Source organism: Balaenoptera ricei, chromosome 7 (genome assembly GCF_028023285.1).
Source record: "Balaenoptera ricei isolate mBalRic1 chromosome 7, mBalRic1.hap2, whole genome shotgun sequence".
NCBI lineage: Eukaryota > Metazoa > Chordata > Mammalia > Artiodactyla > Balaenopteridae > Balaenoptera > Balaenoptera ricei.
Window position 1 is genome coordinate 58,468,888 of NC_082645.1, and position 20,778 is coordinate 58,489,665.

The following is a 20,778-nucleotide window of genomic DNA, read 5'->3' on the forward strand; positions in this document are numbered from 1 at the left end:
ATTAGTTGACATGAAAAGGTAATGAAAATATCAAACTCTTAAAAGTGATTGTTTTGAATTATTTCTTAAAAACTTTATTTTACTGTTTTTTTCTAAGTTTATTGTAAATGTTCATACAGATTTTTTATAATAAGAAAAGCCCAGAGTTAACACAAAGTTAATCCTGATTTTTAAAAATTGAAAGCCTCAGCTCAAGGTCACATGGCTAGTAAGTAGCAGAGTTAGCATACAAAACAAGGTCTGTCCTATTCCAAAGTGACTTGGAAAGATAAAAATATTATATCCATGAACCAAGAATAAGATTTTATGCAAAAGGAATAATAATATTACAAGTAAAACTCTTAGAAATTAAAATTTTGATAGCTAAAATTAAAAATTCAATAGAAGATTTAGAAGACAAAGTTGAGAATAACTCTCAAAGTCAAACAAAAACCAAAAATGGCAGGAACAATTAATTGCCTACCCAAGAGTCTTTCTTCTCTTCTGCATTAGTAGCAGGACCCAGATTTTGTTCAGAGTGGCAATATGCTCAGCTAGAAGACTATATTTCCAAGCTTTCTTTTCAACTAGGTGTCACTAAATTACAACCAAAGAGATTTAATGGAAATTGTTAAGTGGGAGTTCTGAAAAAGTTCCTTAAAAGGAGGACAGATAGTTAGGAAATCCTTTTTTGTCCTTCATCCTTTCTCCTTTTTGCTGCCTGGAATGTGGCCAGGAGCTCCAGCAGCTATTCAAGGCCATGAGGCAATCCTGAGGACAGAAGCCACCTATGTTCCAAGAATAGCAAAGCAAAAAAAGAGAAGCTGTCTCATTCCCCCTTCATTCTGGAGGTACCATATCAGCCTTGGCATGACCACCTCTGCACTTCAGATAAAGGTACTGTTGCAATTTATTTTGTAATTTTTTACATTCTTTACTTTGGGTTTTCTGTTATACACTTTTGAGTCTTACCCTAACTAATAATATGAGAAAATATTTTTTTTAATTAGAGCATCACTTCAGAAAGTCCAATATAAATCAGAGGGGTTCTAGAATGGAAGAAACAAAATAGAAAGGGACAAAATTATACAAGAAATAAAATAAGAAAACTTGATGCATTTATGGGTTGAAGCATCAACTGAGTGCTCAGCAAAATGAAAAAGACCTAAACAAGGTATGTCCCTGTTAAATCTTAGAGCTGCAGAGATAAAGACCCTCAGAGCTTTCAGAGAAAGAGAGACAAGGGAAGTAAAAACAAAACACACCAGAGCACATACATAGAATGAAGACCATAAATAGCATAATATTTCTCCATAGCAATACTGAAAGCTAGATGATTATGAAAACATAAATACAAAACTCTGAATTCTGAACCCAGAATTCTACATCCAAACTATAAAGCAAGCATTACTTTATTTTTTTTAATAAATTTATTTATTTAGTTAGTTATTTTTGGCTGCGTTGGGTCTTTGTTGCTGCACGCAGGCTTTCCTCTAGTTGCAGAGAGCAGGGGCTACTCTTTGTTGTGGTGCGCGGGCTTCTCATTGCGGTGGCTTCTCTTGTTGCAGAGCACAGGCTCTAGGTGCGTGGGTTTCAGTAGTTGTGGCACAAAGGCTCAGTACTTGTGGCTCTTGGGTTCAGTAGTTGTGGCTTGCGGGCTCCTTAGTTGTGGCACACAGGCTTAGTTGCTCTGTGGCATGTGGGATCTCCCCATACCAGGGCTCGAACCCGTGTCCCCTGCATTGGCAGGCAGATTCTTAACCACTGTGCCACCAGGGAAGCCCAAAGCAAGCGTTACTTTAGATGATAACCTTTCCAGATAAGAATTCAAAACTTTTACCTCCTCTATACCCTTTTTTCGGAAGCTACTCAAAGATGTATTTCAGGGGACTTCCCTGGTGGTGCAGGGGATAAGACTCCATGCTCCCAATGCAGGGGGCCCGGTTTGATCCCTGGTCAGGAAACTAGATCCCACATGCACATCACAACTAAGAGTTTGCCTGCCACAACTAAGGAGCCCGCCTGCCACAACAAAGGAGCCCAGTGCTGCAGCTAAGGAGCCCTGGAGCCACAACTAAGGAGCCCACCTGCCTCAACTAAGACCTGGTGCAACCAAATAAATAAATATAAAAAAAAAAAAGATGTATTTCAGCAAGATGAAGGAATAAACCAAGAAAGAGGAAGGCATAAGATTCAGGAAATAGGAGCTGAGACCCAGGAAAGTGGCACAGGGAAGCTCCAGAATGACAGCTGAGTAGCAGGCCTAGAGAGCAAACAGTCCAGAAGGAAGAGAAGGACGGAGGACTCTGGATGGGGGAGCTCCAAGAAAACCATAGATAATTTAATATTACTTAGTTGAACATTTGAAAACTAATATCATTAACCATTTGGCAGAATGTACTGAACATACGGAAAAAATTGAGGTATACAGCTTTAAAGCAAATGCAAACAATGAGAATTATTTTAACCACACAAAAACATTTATGGAAGCAACAAATTATAATCATAGTATATTTCTTAGCTCTTCAGAGAACAATATTTATATAATCATAATACTGATTAAACTAAAATTATGCCATGATGATTTGGGGAAAAGAGGAGGATGGGAAGGGGACAGTATTAGAAAAGAGCTAAATCCTCAACTACCAGGGCAGAGAGACAGAAAATGTTTAAAATTGATAAATCAAGATACATATCTTTAAAGCTGAATATATTTTTTAAAATATATAGATTATTTATTTATTTTTAAATTTATTTACTTATTTATTTATTTATTTTTGGCTGCGCTGGGTCGCCGTTGCTGCACGCAGGCTTTCTCTAGTTGCGGTAAGCGGGGACTACTCTTCATTGTGGCGCGTGGGCTTCTCATTGCAGTGGCTTCTCTTGTTAGGGAGCACGGGCTCTAGGCGCGCGGCTTCAGTAGTTGTGGCACACGGACTCAGTAGTTGTGGCTCGCGGGCTCTAGAGCGCAGGCTCAGTAGTTGTGGCACACGGGCTTAGTTGCTCCGTGGCATGTGGGATCTTCCCAGACCAGGGCTCGAACCCGTGTCCCCTGCATTGGCAGGCGGATTCTTAACCACTGCACCACCAGGGAAGTCCCTAAAATATATAGATTATTTAGAATATAATTTTCCAAGAAGCAGAAGGAGTGAAGCAATGACTGTTACTCTTCTTTTAAGCATTTTGGTGACGTTTGATGTTTTAAATCTGTGTATATGTTACTTAAGAATTAAAAATAACTTTAAAGAAATGAATATAAAAAATTACAAAATAAATTGCGTCTACCATAAAATAATTATTACCATTTATTCAGCACATATTAATAGTGCAGGAGATACCAAACACATATCACCCCATTCATTGCTCATAACAACTCTCATTTTTAGGATAACAAAATTCATTTTTAAAAAGTCTCATTCTCTTAATTCTTGTTCATGAATGAGAGCACATCCAAATGAAATAACAGCAAATATAGCTCCCCACAAAGTACACTTAAAAACCCAACTTAATAGCAAACTTGTTTTCTATACCACTATTATTTATAAAAAACATATTAAAAATTTGGCATTGGACTTTGTACATTTTTTGAAGAGATACATTTTTGAAGTATTTTCAACTTACAAAAAATAGTCTCCTGCTTTCATTGATCTCTTCTTTCCTCTTTCCTCTTTTTTTTTTCATTTCTATTTCATATAATGAATTCTGTTGCTTTATTTCCTCAGCATCCTTTTCTTCCTCTTTTCTCCTTCTCTCTTCTTCCTCTTCATGTTCCTTTATTCTGAAGAAGAAAACATAATTATAACTGAGAGCGACGCAGAAAAATAGAATATATTTTAAAGAAATGAATTAGATTCTTACCTGGGATGATTTGAAGCTGTAAAGGAGAACTTGTGGATTTCTTTTGGGACAAGAACAGATAGGTAAAGAGCAGCGATTAAAACCAAATCCAGGGACTTCCCTGGTAGTCCAGTGGGTAAGATTCTGCGCTTCCAATGCAGGAGGCCTGGGTTCTGGGAAGTAGAGCCCACATGCATGCTGCAATCAGAAGCCTGCGTGCCGCAACTAAGAGGTCCGCATGCCACAACTAAAGATCCCGCGTGCCACAACTAAGACCTGGCACAGCCAAAATAAATTAAAAAATAGGGGCTTCCCTGGTGGCGCAGTGGTTGAGAATCTGCCTGCCAATGCAGGGACACGGGTTCGAGCCGTGGTCTGGGAGGATCCCACATGCCGCGGAGCAACTAAGCCCATGCGCCACAACTACTGAGCCTGCGCGTCTGGAGCCTGTGCTCGGCAACAAGAGAGGCCGCAATGGTGAGAGGCCCGCGCACCGCGATGAAGAGTGGCCCCTGCTTGCCGCGACTAGAAAAAGCCCTCGCACGGAAACAAAGACCCAACACAGTCAAAAATAAATAAATAAAAATTTAAATAAATAAATAAAAATAACAAATAAAAAAAATTAATTAATTATGTTTTTAAAAAAGGACATAGGAACCAATTGCAATGTATGAACCTTACTTGGAATCTGATTCAAACAAATAAATTGTAGAAAAAAATTTTTTTAAATACAAAAACAAATCCAATCTTGGTTAACCCAGGATTGCCAATATCTTCCTTTCTTCAAAATTTGTTTCATTCCTCACCAAAATTAAGTCCTAAAGTAGATTCAAATGTTCCTTTCCTTTAGAAAGAACCAGTTAACTGAATGACAGACAGTATGCTGAAATGGTGACATTATTTTACAGAAAAGTCCCTAATCCCTACTGCTTTTCAATTTCAGCACTAGAAGATGCTATCTAAGCTATGGGTCTGGCCTCTCAGGAGATGGGGGTCTGATGGAAGAAGGGCAACAACTTCCTTACCCAGCTGGCCACTTTGGTTGTTATCCTTTCTCTAGCCAACACTGAATAACTACTGATGCCTTCTGAGTGGTTAGTCATTAAATGCTGGTTGTCTCACAGGGCTTATGAGTGAGTTCTTCAGAGATCCCTGAGCAGTGTCCTCACTGCAGAGCTCTGATCTGCATTTAGCTCCAGCTCTACCTCTACAACCCACACCCCCCCCAACCCCACCACCATCACAACCAGGAGCATCCACCATCAGTAGTTTATTGCAGACTCTCCGCGCCCGCATCTGGCAGTCAATCCTCAGCATACTGGCAAAACAACTCAAGCCCCCCGGTATCTTTGTCTATGCGCCCACGCATCCCCCGTCAGCCAATCAACACGTGTGCAGGCTGCTCCACTGGTGCTATCAGTTGTCTCCAGTTCTTTTTCTTCCTGAACAGGTGGGTACAGAGTGGGTAAACAACCCACTTAAATAGACAAAAAGACTGAGGAGTAAACCTTTCTTTCATATGCACCCAATCAAAACATTTTTTTCTTGGCTTCAGGGAGGGGGGAAAATTCCCTTCCCTGTGCCACAGAGGACTCTACAGTTAAGTGAGCCAGTAAGTTCACTTTGGAATTATTAAGCCAATTCAGAACAGGTGAGTAAGCAGCCACTTAGAGTCACAGTCAGTCTCTTTAGGAGGAGCTAAGAAAAAAGTCACTGTTGGCCACAGCTAAATCAACTTTATGATTGCCCTAAAAATACTAGGTTTTCAAATTTTTATTTATTTGTTTAGTTTGTTAGAACTATTTAATAGTATACCAATCTCTTAGAAGCAAATTCACGTCAATAATCAAGATTTAAAGGACATTATAAAAAGAGATGTATCTAATTTTGAGAAAGTTTTTGAAGTTTTAAAATTGCTACTTTAAGGGAAAACAAGATATAAAACATTTGCAATTTTAACATTCCTTAGCAAATCTGGAAATCACTAACATTATACCTATACACGTATTGGACAATTCATTGTTTTAGCCAAAAAAAAATTTACCTATTCTGAGAGTGAATAAGAAAAAAATGTCTCTAGTGTCAGTGAAGAGATAATATTGACAGGGATTTATATAACTATTAAATAAAGACTGTCAGTAAAGACTTTTACCTTAGTTTGGGTAGACTACTCAACTATCTGCCATAAGTTTAGCTTAATGCAAAGTCAACATTTTGAAGGAAATCCGAGATCCTCTAGTTCAGGGAAGAAATACATAACGTTTATATCTTTACTTCTAACACCCATGACCGTAGCAGACATCAATAATCAATTCAAAACAAAAATCAATGCAAAAATCTTGGTCCTGCTCAGCCCAATGAACTGGCAGCCTCTGCCAAACCGTCAGAGCAGAATTTGTCATGAAACCTCTTTGCTACCCCTGATTCACATTCTGAAGCTCCCAAATCTGTATTGATCTAGCCCAGATCTGACTTGACTTTATATAGATGTTACATAGAACTCCTATAAAAGTGGAAGGGACCCCTACCCAAAATGTGGTTCAGGAGACCCTCCACACACCAAGAGAATTTGATAGAAAGTATTATCACATAAGGGACTCCCAACAGAGCTATGTAGGCATAAGTAGGTCTGGATTGACTTGGGCAAAGCAGAGGAAGTGAGTTTGGGTCTTTATTGTGACTAAGGGGTGAAACTGGGGAAAAGCTCCTGTGCACAGGAGATTTAAATTTCCTACTGGCAACAAAGGAAGAGGCAAGCCCAGGGGCCTTCTTATTAGCCTGTCCAGATGTGAGGCCAAAGGGGAAGGGAGGGTGGGGTTTAACAAGAAGTCAGCAGCCCAACATCAAAAATGAGGTCGCTATTACCATAGACATGCTTGATTCTTGAAGAGACAACCCAAGAGGCATCACCACCTGACTATTCTATTATATAGGTACATTCACTATGTCTAAAAGCAAATTCATCCTCCTCCTCTTCTAAACTGATCCTTTTGGTCTCTTGTCCTTATCTTGGTGAACAGTACCAACTTCTTTTCTGTTGCCTATTCTAGAGACTTAAGAATCACACTTAACACTTCTGTAATCTTGAGACCTCTCATTCATTTGTTTAACAACTATTTATTGAATTTCTTCTACAATCATGAAACAGACAAACGTGGTTCCTGACCTCAAGAAGCTTACATTCCAGTGGGGAAGACAGGCAAAAACAAAGAAACAAAAGCAAGTAAATAGAAAAATAATGTAATTACAAATCCAGGTAAGTCTTGTAAAGAAAATAACAGAACAAGGGACTTCCCTGGTAGTCCAGTGGTAAAGAATCATCCGCCTTCCAATGCAGGGGATGTGGGTTCGATCCCTGGTAGGGGAACTAAGATCCCACATGCCACGGGGCAACTAAGCCCGCACGCCACAACTACTGAGCTCACACGCCTCAACAAGAGAGCCCGCATGGCGCAAACTACAAAGCCCACCTGCTCTGGAACCCGTGCGCCACAACTAGAGAGAGAAAACCTGCACGCCTCAACTAGGGAGAAACCCGTGTGCCGCAACGAAGAGCCCATGCGTTGCAACAAAAGATCCCGTGAGCCACAACTAAGATCTGATGCAGCCAAAAAAATAAAGAAAATAAATAAATAAAATTTTTTAAAAATATACATATAAAAGAAAATAACAGGACAAGAAAAAGAATAACAATTGAGTTATTTATTTTACATAACAGAGAGAGCTGTTTGGACAGAGCTGTTCCCTAAGACAAAGAAGACTTCTTTGAGCTGGTGAGAAGCCCACAGATGAAGAACGGGAGGGTAAAATTCCAGACAGAAGAAAAAGCATGTGAAAAGGCCATGTGGCAAGCAATGATCTGACAGGAGCCTGAGGCCTGGAAGATCAGGGTAATGGAGGTATAATAACTAAGGAGAAAGAGTGGTGGGAAAGGAGTTTGAGAAGTAGATGAGGCCCTTTGACACAAGGCCTTGCCAGAGATAGTGGAGTTTCCGTTTTATCTTAAATGAATGGAAAGTCACTGAAATGTTTTAGGTAGGAGAATAATAAGATCAATTTTCATTTTAATAAAATCTCTCTGGATGATGAAAGGAGAAGGGATTAGGAAGAGAGAATAGGAGGCCAGTTAAGAGGTTGATGCAATAATCCATGGGATATGAGGGTGGCTTGGACTAAGATGACAGCAATAAATTCAAGATTTGTTTTGGAGAAAAAAATCAACATGAATTGCTGATAGATTTGACTTGGGAAATAAAGGAAAATAAAGATGGATTCCTATGTTTCTGGTTTGAACAACTGACTGGTAAGGATGCCACTAGAAAGTCCACTGTGGGTGTGCAGAATCAATAATTTTGTGTTAGACATTTTAAATCTGAGGTACCTAAGAGATATCCAAATGGAGATGTCTTAAAGGTGGTGAGATATGTGAAACTGGGACTTAAGGGAGAGTCTGGACTAGAGTGACAAATTTGGAAGTTACAAGATTTAGGATGGCTTTTAATCAGTAGGAATAAATAAGATCACTTAAACCCTCTTCTCTTATCGAGGAGAAAGTGATGCAAGCTGTCCTATGATGATTTTTCCTTTTCTTGGGAAGCTGATGAGATTAACAGTAACTGAGTTGTTCTTAAGCAAGGTCTATGGGCCTCTTCCTAGAGAAAGGCTTACCTATCAATAGAAGGAAATAGAATTATTCCTTGTCTATACTCTTAAGTGTCTTTTCAATAATTATGTTTAAGGCTGTTGGTCAAAATCCCTCTTTGGGGGGATTTTGGTGTCACTAGAGTCCCTTATTTGCCCTGTCCTCATCATGCCCACTGTGAGTCACAGGCAGACTCTTATACTGCTCAAAGACCACCCCAATCTCCAGGCCTGCAGCCTAGAGATTGTTTAATAAGCATGTGAAAAATCTCACTTTCAGGTACAGGGCCTGCAGCTGTACAGGGTGTTTTGGTCATCTATTGCTGAGTAACTAATTACCCCTAAATTTAGTGGCTTAAAACAATAAACATTTATTATCTCATACCATTTCTGAGATTCAGGAAGCTGAGAGTGGCCTAGCTGGGTTGTCCTCAAGAGATTACAGTCAAGATGTTGGAGCTGTAATCATATGAAGGCTTGACAGAGTCTGAAGAACCAATTTTCACACATCCATTGGCAGGAGGCCTCAGCTCCTTGCCACATGGACCTCTCCACAGGGCTTCTTGAGTATCTTACAACATGGCACTTAGCTTCCCCAGAATGAGCAATCCAAGAGAGATGCCAAGGAGAAAGCCACAATGCCTTTTATATCCTAATCTCAGGATGTCACACACCATTACTTCTACCTCATTCTATTCTTTGGAAATGAGTTACTATGTATGGCTCACACTCAAGAGGGAAAGGAATTAGGCTCTCTGAAGGGAGGAATATCAAATAATGTGTGGATATATTTTAAATCACCACCAGATGACACCTGGATAGCACTTGGTAATACAATTAGTAGGGCATGCAAAAGAGTCTTGCCTCTTGGAACCTGCAATTCCCATTTCTTAGGGACTAAAAGAATTAAAATTTGGTCTCTGCTCAAAGAGGAGAGTCATTCCAAATTTTGGGAGACCTTAAGACACATGGCCTACAAGGCACATCATGATCTGGCCCTTGCCTGTCTCTCCGATCTCATCTTTAACATTGCCCTCTTAGTCCTCTGTATTACAGCCATCTTGTAGTTATTCAAATCCACCATATTCTGTCTCACCTGTGGGCTTTCACCCATGTTATTTCCTCTGCTTAAAATACTTTTACATCCCTTACTCTTTGCATGACTTATTCCTACTCATTCTTCAGAATTAAGTACAGGAGCTGATCTCTTCTGAAAAGCCTTCTCTAGACGCAATCAGTTGTCCATTTTATATGCTTCCATACACTCTGTATATATATTTCCCAAAATATTTACTATCATAGTCTAATTATTTGTTCCATATCTATACCCTCCTCCCCAGATTGTAAACTTCTTAAGGAAAGAGGACTATTGTATTCATCATTGTATTCTCAGTGACTAGAATAGCGGATGGCAAACATTGTTCAATAAATGTCTGTAACAATGAATGATGATTGAATGAATAAATAAATAGCCTCTCTTGAAATTTTGCACCAGAATAAACTCTTATTATTCAAGAAAAGGGGAAAAAAATCCTCTTCTTCTCCTCCATTTTCTACCATATAGTCCTCTGTTTCCACTCAGGTTAATACCAGTGCTATGATTCCAATTTTACTTTTGTCCTAAAGAGGCTTTTTATTGGCTCATCACCATTCCTAACAATATTTTAAAGTAACATGCATTCTGAGTTGTATATAACTGACACATGCATCAACATTCAACAGAATACAACATGGTGATAATTTTGTAATTGAATTTTTTGTTTGTTTTGTTTTTTTACTTTTTGGCCACACCATGTGGCATGCAGGATCTTAGTTCCCCGACCAGGGGTCAAACCCGTGCTCCTACAGTGGAAGCACAGAGTCTTAACTGTTGGACCATCAGGGAAGGCCCTGAATGTTTCTTTTTTCTTTTTTTTTTAGATTTTAATGTCAGCTTTATTGAGATATAATTTTCACACCATAAAATTCACCCCTTAGGGGCTTCCCTGGTGGCGCAGTGGTTGAGAATCTGCCTGCCAATGCAGGGGACACGGGTTCGAGCCCTGGTCTGGGAAGATCCCACATGCCACGGAGCAACTGGGCCCGTGAGCCACAATTACTGAGCCTGCGCGTCTGGAGCCTGTGCTCCGCAACAAGAGAGGCCGTGATGGTGAGAGGCCCGCGCACCGCGATGAAGAGTGGTCCCCACTTGCCGCAACTGGAGAAAGCCCTCGCACAGAAATGAAGACTCAACACAGTCATAAATAAATAAATAAAAAAAAAGAACGTGAATTTCTAAAAAAAAAAAAAAAAAATTCACCCCTTAAAGTGTACAATTCAGTTGTTTTTAGAACATTTATAGATATTTTCAACCATCACCACTATCTAAATTTGAGAATCTTTTCATCATCCCAAAAAGAGACCCTGTATTACTCACCATTGTGCCCTCTTCCAGCTGCTAACAACCACTACTCTACTTTCTATGAATGTTTCTTAATAAATTTAAGATGTAGGACTTCTGGAACCAAACTGGCAAACCAAGCTCACATGTCAAATATCCTTCCCCTCCTAATTCCCCACAGTGCAACCAATGGAATGGGGAAAATTCTATACCACTACTAGAAACTAAAGCAAGGTGTTACCCACATACCTGAATTTTCAAGAAATTTTAGGGAAAAATAGGGCAGTTGAGAATGCAGTGAGAATAAGTAACACTTGGCCACCATTCGCAAAGACAGAGCTCACTGTGAAGAGTAAGTAAAGGAATTTATGTTGACCTCAGAGCCTAACGGAATATCTCCTAGACTACACTGAAGATACTCCAAAGAAACAACTAAAACAAATCCTAAACTGCTTGAACCTCCACCCTATTGCCAAAGACCACATGAAAGGGGATCCTGTGGCCCAAACACAGCCCACATACAAAGGCTATAAGTGGGAGGATGTCCTGTAGGTTTTAGCATTGGCCAGATAGCTTGCTATCAGGCTGCCACCGGTAATTACACCTGAGCTGCAACAGCCAATATAAGAAGAGAGATTTCTCAAGGGTGAATCACTGGTCAAATATTTGCCTCTCTCTGCCAACAGCTCTGTCCCTAACTTGCACAAACCCTTGGGTCTCTACACCACCAAAGAAAAAACTTACAATAAATCCAGCATTTCCCTTCTCTTTTTACTAAGGGTTAAAAGAAATGAAGAATACATAATTTGGCAACACATGTATCCTGAGAATTGATGTCTATGCCACTTAGACATTTGTGATTTTGACAAATAAACATATATATACAAAAACCAAAACCTTTTTTTCATAGTAATGACAAAAGACAGATTTGAGCACATAAAAATATTTTCTAAATACTGAAAACCATTCAGAAAAGGTGACACAAATCTGAGATATGTCATATATAAAAACCACTTATTAATCACTTTTTAATTAATCAGTGATAAACATACATTTCAGTATGAAACAACTTACACAGAAGAACAAAGGAGTAACCAGTTCATGATAACAAAACCCAAAACAAATGAACATTTACACATAAGAAAATGTACTGCCTTACTAGAAACTAAGAGAAACGTAAATGAAAAGATATCAGTTTTTGTACATTAAATCAAAAAAAAAAATACTATCCAGAATTGGTTATAATATAAAGAAAAGTGTATCAGACATCATTAATGAATGCATACTTAAAACCTTCTCAAAGGGCAATTTGGCAGTATATCTCCAAATGTAAATCCAAGTCCATTTCAAGAAATCTATCCTACATAAATACACCTTCGCACAAAAGACATGTGCTCAAGGATGTTCACTGCAGCATTGTTAGAAATGGGGCGGGGGAGTGGAATCCAAATTTCCCTCAGTAATAATGTAGTTAAATAAATCATGGTACATGTTTAGTATACAATATGATTATTTTAAAAGATGTGACAGGGCTTCCCTGGTGGCGCAGTGGTTGAGAATCCGACTGCCGATGCAGGGGACACGGGTTCGAGCCCTGGTCTGGGAAGATCCCACATGCCGCGGAGCAACTAGGCCCGTGAGCCACAACTACTGAGCCTGCGCGTCTGGAGCCTGTGCTCCGCAACAAGAGAGGCCGCGATGGTGAGAGGCCCGCGCACCGCGATGAAGAGTGGCCCCCGCTTGCCACAACTAGAGAAAGCCCTCGCACAGAAACGAAGACCCAACACAGCCAAAAATAAATAAATAAATTAAAAAAAAATATATATATATATTTATTAAAAAAAAAAAGAAGTCTGTATGGTTACATACCAAAACAATAACAAATTACTGTGTTGGATTAGGTTATTATTCAAAATGACTCTCTCACGCCCACTTCCATGGGAGTCCACTCCTCTGTCCCACAGATGTCAGCATGGTTACGTGACTTGCTTTAGACTCACGGTGGGCCAACTGTATTTCCTTGCCCTTTGACTTTGAGTTTAGCCATGTGCTTGCAAGCTTGGGCTCAATCTCTTGCATCTGTCAGTATCATGAGAAAAGTCTTCCCCAGGTGTTTGCTGTCCCTTCATCCTGGACCTCAGAATGAGGCCCACATGGAGCAGGATCAGAGCCTTTCTCACAGTAACAAGCAAACCCAGCCAGTCCTACAGTTTGAAGACAAGCTACCCAGCCAAGCCCAAACAACCCACAGATACATGAGAAATAAATGTTTACTGCTGAATGCCACTAGATTGTGTGGTTGTTTGTCATGCAACATTATTATAACAATGGTAACCAATATATTATCTCTGGGTAAGGTGGTAATAGTGATTTTAACCTCTTTCTTTTTATTTTTTCTACTTATTAGGTATATTAGCATATATTACTTTTATAATCAGAAAAAAAAGCTATATCCATTATGAGAAAAAGAGGAAAGTACAAAAAAAGTAATTTATGTATACATACTGTTTTAAATGATCTTTGCCAAGAGCCACTCTATCTCTGCGTTGTTTTTCTGCTTTTTCTTGTTCTTCTTTAAAAGCTTTTTCAACGTTGAGTTTCACTTGTTCCTCCCATTTTTTATCTGATTTTATTTTACTCTTTTGGAATTCAATCTGTGCATCACGTTCTTTCATAACTCTACTAAGAAGAAGTCCCGACTACAAAAAAAATTGCAATATTTTAAGAAAATAAAGTCTAATTATGTATAGATATGTTAAATATATATATATATATAAAAATACAAGAAAACCCAAGTAGTACATGAAAGTTTTTCACTCTTTCTGTCTGGTAAAATTGATATTGCTTTGCATATTCGATGGCCTTTTTCCTTTCTCCTTGTTTGTGTATTGCTTCTTCCACATCAAGAATTTGTCTTTCTGCCTCTATTTCTTTATCACGTTTCTTTTTGGCTTCAAGTTTCTGTTCTTTCATCCCCTACAAAAAGACAAAAGCAGTAGTCTGTTTTCATTTTTCAACTTAACTTTACAAAATTAAACATATAATATGATAATTTGAGCTTTCCTTATGAGTCTTTATTGTATTTGCATATATCACTAACAAATATGAGGTTACACTTATGGGTTAATCTTTTTTTTTTTTTAATTTATTTATTTATGGCTGTGTTGGGTCTTCGTTTCTGTGCGAGGGCTTTCTCTAGTTGTGGCAAGCGGGGGCCACTCTTCATCGCGGTTGAGCTAATCTTTAATTGAATTTTTTAGGTAGTTAACACATTTACATGGTTCAAAATCCATAATATTAAAAAAGTATATGGGGACTTCCCTGGTGGTCCAGTGGTTAAGACTCCATGCTTCCAATGCAGGGGGCACGGGTTCGATCCCTGGTCAGGGAACTAGGATCCCACATGCCGCATGGTGCAGCCAAAAAAACCAAAATATGTATATATATGTATGTATGTATGTATGTATGTATATATATATATATATATATATATATATATAAAACTAACTTCCATCTGTAGTCTCTAAGATAACCACTATTAGTTTCTTGTATGTACTTCCATAGTTCCTTTCTATATTTAAGTAACAAATATATATATATATATTACTACTTGTGTTCCTTTAAAAAATCAACAATGGCATACTTTACATGTTCTTCTATACCCCTGAGGAAGTAGCCAACGTCCCATGTCAGAAGAAGTCTTTTTCTCCTTTATGGGTCACACTTCTTATGTCTTAAGAAAATCTTACTTACCTTGAATTCTTGAAGATATCCTATGATTTATTTTTAAAGTTTTACTGTTTCACTTTTCACATTTAGGTCTTAAATCCAGCTGAAATTCATTTTTGTATATTCTGTACCATAGGGATAAAATTTCATCTTGTCCATATGCCGATTATCTCAGTATCTGTTATTGAATCCCCATCTTTTCCCTTCTGATTTGCAATGACATTTCTAGCATATGTCAAGTTCCCATATACAACACAGGATTGTTTCTAGGCTCTCTCTGATGATGTATCATTTTGCGAATCTCTGTGCTTATAGTACAGTTTTTATTATTATATTTCCACTACATTTACTACATTTCTTTTTCTTCTTTAACACCCATGTAGGTGTAAAGTATTAGGTATACTGTGGTACTTCTGGAAGAAGAAAAAAACGGCGTGTATTCCACTCCCCATCTATTTATAGACCACGGGCTTTTCTAAAATCAAGTTTTTTAGAGTATAAATTACATATGCTCTTTTAGTGTACAGTTTTACAAATGCATAAAGTCACTTATAGAACAGTTCCATCCTCCCAAAACACTCCCTCATGCCCTGTTAGAATCAACTACCTGTACCCCCTGGCAACCACTGATCTGTTTTCTTTCCCTATAGGTTTTGCCTTTTTCAGAATGTCATATATTACATTGTATATATTACATATATGATATCAGTCATGATATAACTCTTCCCTCTTCTAGAAAAAAAAGAATTAATAAATTATGAACCCTGTTCCTAAAGCAAGGTAACACAAGCTGTGTCCCCTCCCAAACATAAATAATGTACATTGCAACAAAGTAAGGAAATATGCAATGTTGAAAAAAATAAAAGGTGAGAACTCTCTGAACAGATACTATGCTTCCACATAGTTTTAAAAATTCTACTAGAAAATAGGAGAAAATCCTGCCTCATAGTTCCTCAAAGGATATAGGAAAGTGTAGTGGGGGATGAGAACACCTTTTCTCAGCATTTTCCCCCAGGTGAGATAGTAAAAGGAGTTAGAGGACACCTCCCCACTTTGAAGTAGTTTCCCACTCATGTACGTGGAACTAAACTGCAGGTTACTGTACCTCTTAGGTAGAGAATCTTACAGAAGCACAAAGAAGGGCACAGCAAAGACATACGTAGTTCTAGAAAAAGATAGGAAGAGAGACAAATCAAAGGCAGATGAAAAGAAGCTGCCTTGATTCCTCAAGAAGCTCCTTGGTTCCTCAGTTTCAAATCCTGTGTTTTTGTGCAATCCTCCATCATAACAATAACCGGCATTACCCTGATACCCAAACCAGACAAAGACATTTCAAGAAAACTACAGACCAATATCCCCCATGAACACAGATGCAAAAATTAACATTTTAACAAATTGAATCCATCAAAAAGGTAATACGTCATGACCAGCAGACGTTTATCCCAGGAATGCAAGCTTGGTTCAATATTTGAAAATAATGAATGAAATACACCATATAACAAAATGAAAAATTAAAACTTCATGATTACCTCAATAGATATAAGCAAAAGACAAGCACTTTAGGGGCTTCTCTGGTGGCGCAGTGGTTGGGAGTCTCCCTGCCGGTGCAGGGGACACGGGTTCGAGCCCTGGTCTGGGAGGATCCCACATGCCACGGAGCAACTGGGCCCGTGAGCTGCAATTGCTGAGCCTGCGCGTCTGGAGCCCATGCTCCGCGACAGGAGAGGCCGCGATGGTGAGAGGCCCGCGCACCGCGATGAAGAGTGGCCCCCGCTTACCACAACCAGAGAAAGCCCTCGCACAGAAACGAAGACCCAACACAGCCATAAGTAAATAAATAAATAAATAAATAAAAATTTAAAAAAATAAAAAAAATTTAAGAAAAGCACTTTAAAAATCTAACATCCATTCCTGTACAATAAGGCAAAAAGAAAAAAAAAAAAGAGAAAGAACTAAAAGGCACCCAGATTGGAAATAAGGAAGTAAAATTTGTAAAACTGTCTTTACCTTTTTTTTTGGCTGCACTCTGCGGCATGAGAGATCTTAGTTCCCTGACCAGGGATGGAACCCACGCCCCCCTGCAGTGGAAGCACGGAGTCTCAACCACTGAACTGCCAGAGAAGTCCCTGTCTTTACTTTCTGACATCATGATTGTCTATGTAGAAAATCTGACGGAATCTATAAAAAAGCTACTAGAACTAATAAGTGAGGTTAGCAGTGTTGCTAGATACAAGATCAACATAGAAAAAATTAACTGTATTTCTATAGCTAACAATGAATAACAAATTGAAATGTTAAAAAAATCATTTATAATACATAAAAATAGTAATTACTTAGGGATAAATATGAAAAAAAGATGAATAAGACCTATACCCTGAAAACTATAAAATATTGCTGACGTAAATTAAATAAGACCTATACAAATGGAAGAAAAACACTGTTCATGGGTCAGAAGGCTCAATACTGTCAAAATGTAAATTCTCTCCAAACTGATCTAGAAATTCAACACAATCCCAAACAAAATCCCAGCTGGCTTTTTCGTAGAAATTGACAAGCTGATTCTAAAATCCATGTAGAAGCACAAAGGACCTAGAATAGCCAGAACAACTTTGAACAAGAACAAAGTTGGAGGACTAATGCTATCTGATTTCAAGACTTAAGCTACAATTCTCAGATCAGTGTGTTACTGAAATAAAGATAGATGAATAGATCAATGGAACAGCAGAGTCCAGAAATTCCCCCTGCACATATATGGACAACCAGATTTTCAACAAATGTGTAAAGGCAATTCAGTGGGGGAAAGAACAGTCTTTTCAACAAACTGTGCTGAAACAATTGGATAGTCATATGCAAAAAAATAAACATCAATCCATACTTCACGTCTAAATGTAGACGATATATATATATATATATATATATATATATATATATAAAAGACCTAAAATTTTAAACTTAAACACAGAAGAAAATCTTTGTGATCTTGAGTTAGGCAAAAATTTCTTAGGTAAGTCACTAAAAGAATGATCCATACAAGAAAAATTGATAAACGGGACTTCATTAAATTAAAAACTCTGCTCTTAGAAAGACACTGTAATGGAATATAAAGCCAAGCCATGAACTGGGAGAAAATATTTTCAGATCAAACATCTAATAAAGGCCTTGTATTCAGAATATATTTTAAAAGTTCTCGAAACTCAATAAGAAGACAAACCCAGAAAAAGATTTGAACAGACATTTCACCAAAGAAGATATACAGATAGAAAATGAGTTCATGAAAAGATGTTCAACATCATTGTAATTAGAGAAATTAAAATTATAATGAGATATTACTTCACACCTATTAGAAAGTCTATAGTTTAAAAGACTGAACATAGCAATTTGGCAAATATGTGGAGGAAACACATATTAGAACTATGTGTTCTAATATGAATTAGAACTATCATACACCGCTGGAGGGAATGTAAAATTACGACTACTTTGGGAAACAGCTTGGAAGTTAAATGTTACAAAATTAAATGTACAGCTATCATATGATTCTACACCAAGATATTTACCCAAAAGAAATGAAAGCATATGTCCATACATAGACTTATACACAAATGTTCATAAGCAGCTTTATTTATAATAGCCAAAAATTGGAAACAGCTCAAACGTCAATATTTGCTTGATGTCAAACTATTAACAACTGAGCAGAAAAACAAATTGTGATATATCCATACAATGGAATACCACTCAGCAATAAAAATGAATGAATAATTGATACAAAAACATGAAAGAATTTCAAAATAATTGTGCTGAGTGAAATTTATAATAGACAGCAGATCAGTGGTTGCCTGGAGACACCAGAGGGGGCGTGGGGAGGAGTGAGAGGGAGTAAAATGGGGTATGAGGAAACTTTTTTGTGGTGATGAATATATTCATTATCTTAATTATGATAATGGTTTCAGGGCTATATAAATATGTCAAATCTTAAATGGTACTCTTTAAATATGTCCAGTTTATTGTATGTCACTTACACCTAAATAAAGCTGTTGAAAATGTGTTTCAATGCATTTTAATGATATTTTACATGTTAAAAATGTTTATGAAAGAGTACTAAGAAACAAGAGTAAGTCTTCAGTGCACATGTACTCCTGGGTGGTTAATACTTACTGCATATGTATTAGTCCAATGTTTTACCACTTCTTGGGATCGGAAATGCATTTCTTTCTTTGCCTTTCTTTCTGCACGAAGGTGTGCTGCTTCTCTTGTCAAACTGTCAAGGCTATCTCGAATCCTTTCCCACTCATTGTGTGGAATTATGGTGACCTGCCGGAGATCTACTTTGCTAGGCAGAAGAGGTGGATAGAGGACTTGATCTTCTTCACAGTTCTTTACTTCTAATAAATTTTTTAAAATGAGTATTAAAATTTTTCAAGAAGAGTTTAACTGGTATTTTTTCTCACACATTTCTATATTGGCATGATATCTGGAAGTTGTTTCAAAGAATAATTTTATTCTTGTTATCTTAAGAACAGTTGGGAATAAGTGGAAAGTATACCAGACCTTGAAATCAGAAGACATAGATTTGAGTCCTTGCTTAGTCAATTCCTTACTGTGTAAACTTGGGCAAGTCATTTAACTTCTTGGAGTCTCAGTATCAACATCTTTAAAGTTGAGATCAATAATACCTACCCCAACAGGTTGTTACAAAAGCATTTTCAAACTTTTTAAAATTGCCACTGACTGTTTTAACAAACATAACTGGTGAGCTCTGAATCAGGTCAAATAAAGACAAGCCTTGCGAGTGGGATTTTCCAAGAAACTTCCAGACAGGTCAAATAATAAGTTTCCAAGGAACTGCCAGACAGCTCAAACAATAAGTTATCTGGGAAATGGGCTTTGGAAGGGGTTCAACCCTATTTTGCTCCCTCCACAGGCTGCTAAGCCACTGGATTTCACTGTGATTGCAGTGGTTTTCTAGACTACCATAGGGCAGGGAGAAAGAAGGGGACTAGAACAAGTTAAAATGCAAAAAAACTCATTGTTGTTACCAAGATTCAGTTATTTTTCTTGATAAACACTCCCCAATTGTTGCAAGCTTTTGGTTTCCTGAGTTCTCAAAAATTGATTTTGACAATTTTTGCCATTGTTCTTTTTGATTTAATGCAGCACTTTATATATAGGAAAGTGAGTATGTGAGCATAATTGTTTTTTCAATACATGCCACATGGGTACTGTCTCTCTCCTACAAGTCATGACCCTCTGCTGCTACTTCTTAAGTCTTCCACAGCATAAATACCCACTAGTGTCCACTGGTGGGAGACTGGCTGGCTCTCACTCAGCATTTTGGCACAAGGGACTCTATTGCTACAGAAGCTCAGGCGATGACATGAAGATAGTCCAAGTTCCCAAGGTTCTGTCACCATGAGAACATTAATTGGGAATTTACAGTCTTAAGAAACTAAAATCACTGGAATTAATAAAGAGATCTTTAAATGTCCCACTAGGCTACTTCTATTACAAAATCAAATTTTTATAAAAGGTCACGTGAATTACAATACCTTAAGTAGCATTATTTTCACACTCTATCAAAGTATACGCCTTAGGATGAGACCTTACCTTCATTTTACAGTTGAAGAAATTGAGACTTTCCTTCAGACACTTTCCTAAGAGTACTCAGTAGGTTCACAGCAGAGCCAAGACTCTAATGAGGTCACTGATATTTCCAAAATACATTCCGATTCACTCAGTGAATAACAAAGCTTAAGTGCGAGAAAACTCAGCAAACACCAGACTCTTGGAGCTGCAACGGCGCAGCTTGAGTATCGGGCCAGCTGGTCAACTGGGAGTCTCTGACTTCTTTTTCTCTACCCTTATTTCTGTATACTTTCCCCACCTACCCATTCATCCAAGGGCAAAACTGTCTAATTTACACAGAGCCCGACGATGCCCACGGTGCTGTTTTTGACTTGATGGAGCCCGTTTCAGAAGGAAAGGCACGCTCGCCTCCCACTCCATGCCTGGAGACCAGAAACAATCCCTGTGCTGGGATGGACCAGTTTAGCTCACCCGTGCTTTCCTTTGCCCGTCCACAGCGCCTTCCGAACCGCACCAGCATCTCTGAGGTACCCACGGCGCTCTCAGACTTGGAAAGGCGATTCCGACGCGGAAGCTCCGCGGACTCCAGGCAAGTTTTAGCCAAACCGCGCAGTTGCTTAGCAACGCCGCCG

The 20,778-nt window shown here is 38.3% G+C and overlaps 1 protein-coding gene across 1 annotated transcript in view; it reads right to left on the reverse strand.

Moving 5' to 3' along the window:
* The window catches only part of CFAP210 (cilia and flagella associated protein 210), a 31,752-nt gene extending 11,006 nt beyond the window's left edge, over window positions 1–20,746 (reverse strand). The window contains exons 1-5 of the mRNA XM_059927235.1: window positions 20,618–20,746; window positions 18,719–18,945; window positions 13,640–13,813; window positions 13,343–13,536; window positions 3,601–3,757 (exon numbers count right to left, since the gene is read on the reverse strand). Of these exons, the coding sequence (XP_059783218.1) occupies window positions 3,601–3,757; window positions 13,343–13,536; window positions 13,640–13,813; window positions 18,719–18,945; window positions 20,618–20,666 (801 nt within the window). The 5' untranslated portion in view covers window positions 20,667–20,746. The remainder of the gene's footprint in view (window positions 1–3,600; window positions 3,758–13,342; window positions 13,537–13,639; window positions 13,814–18,718; window positions 18,946–20,617) is intronic.
* Between the last annotated feature and the right edge of the window lie 32 nt (window positions 20,747–20,778).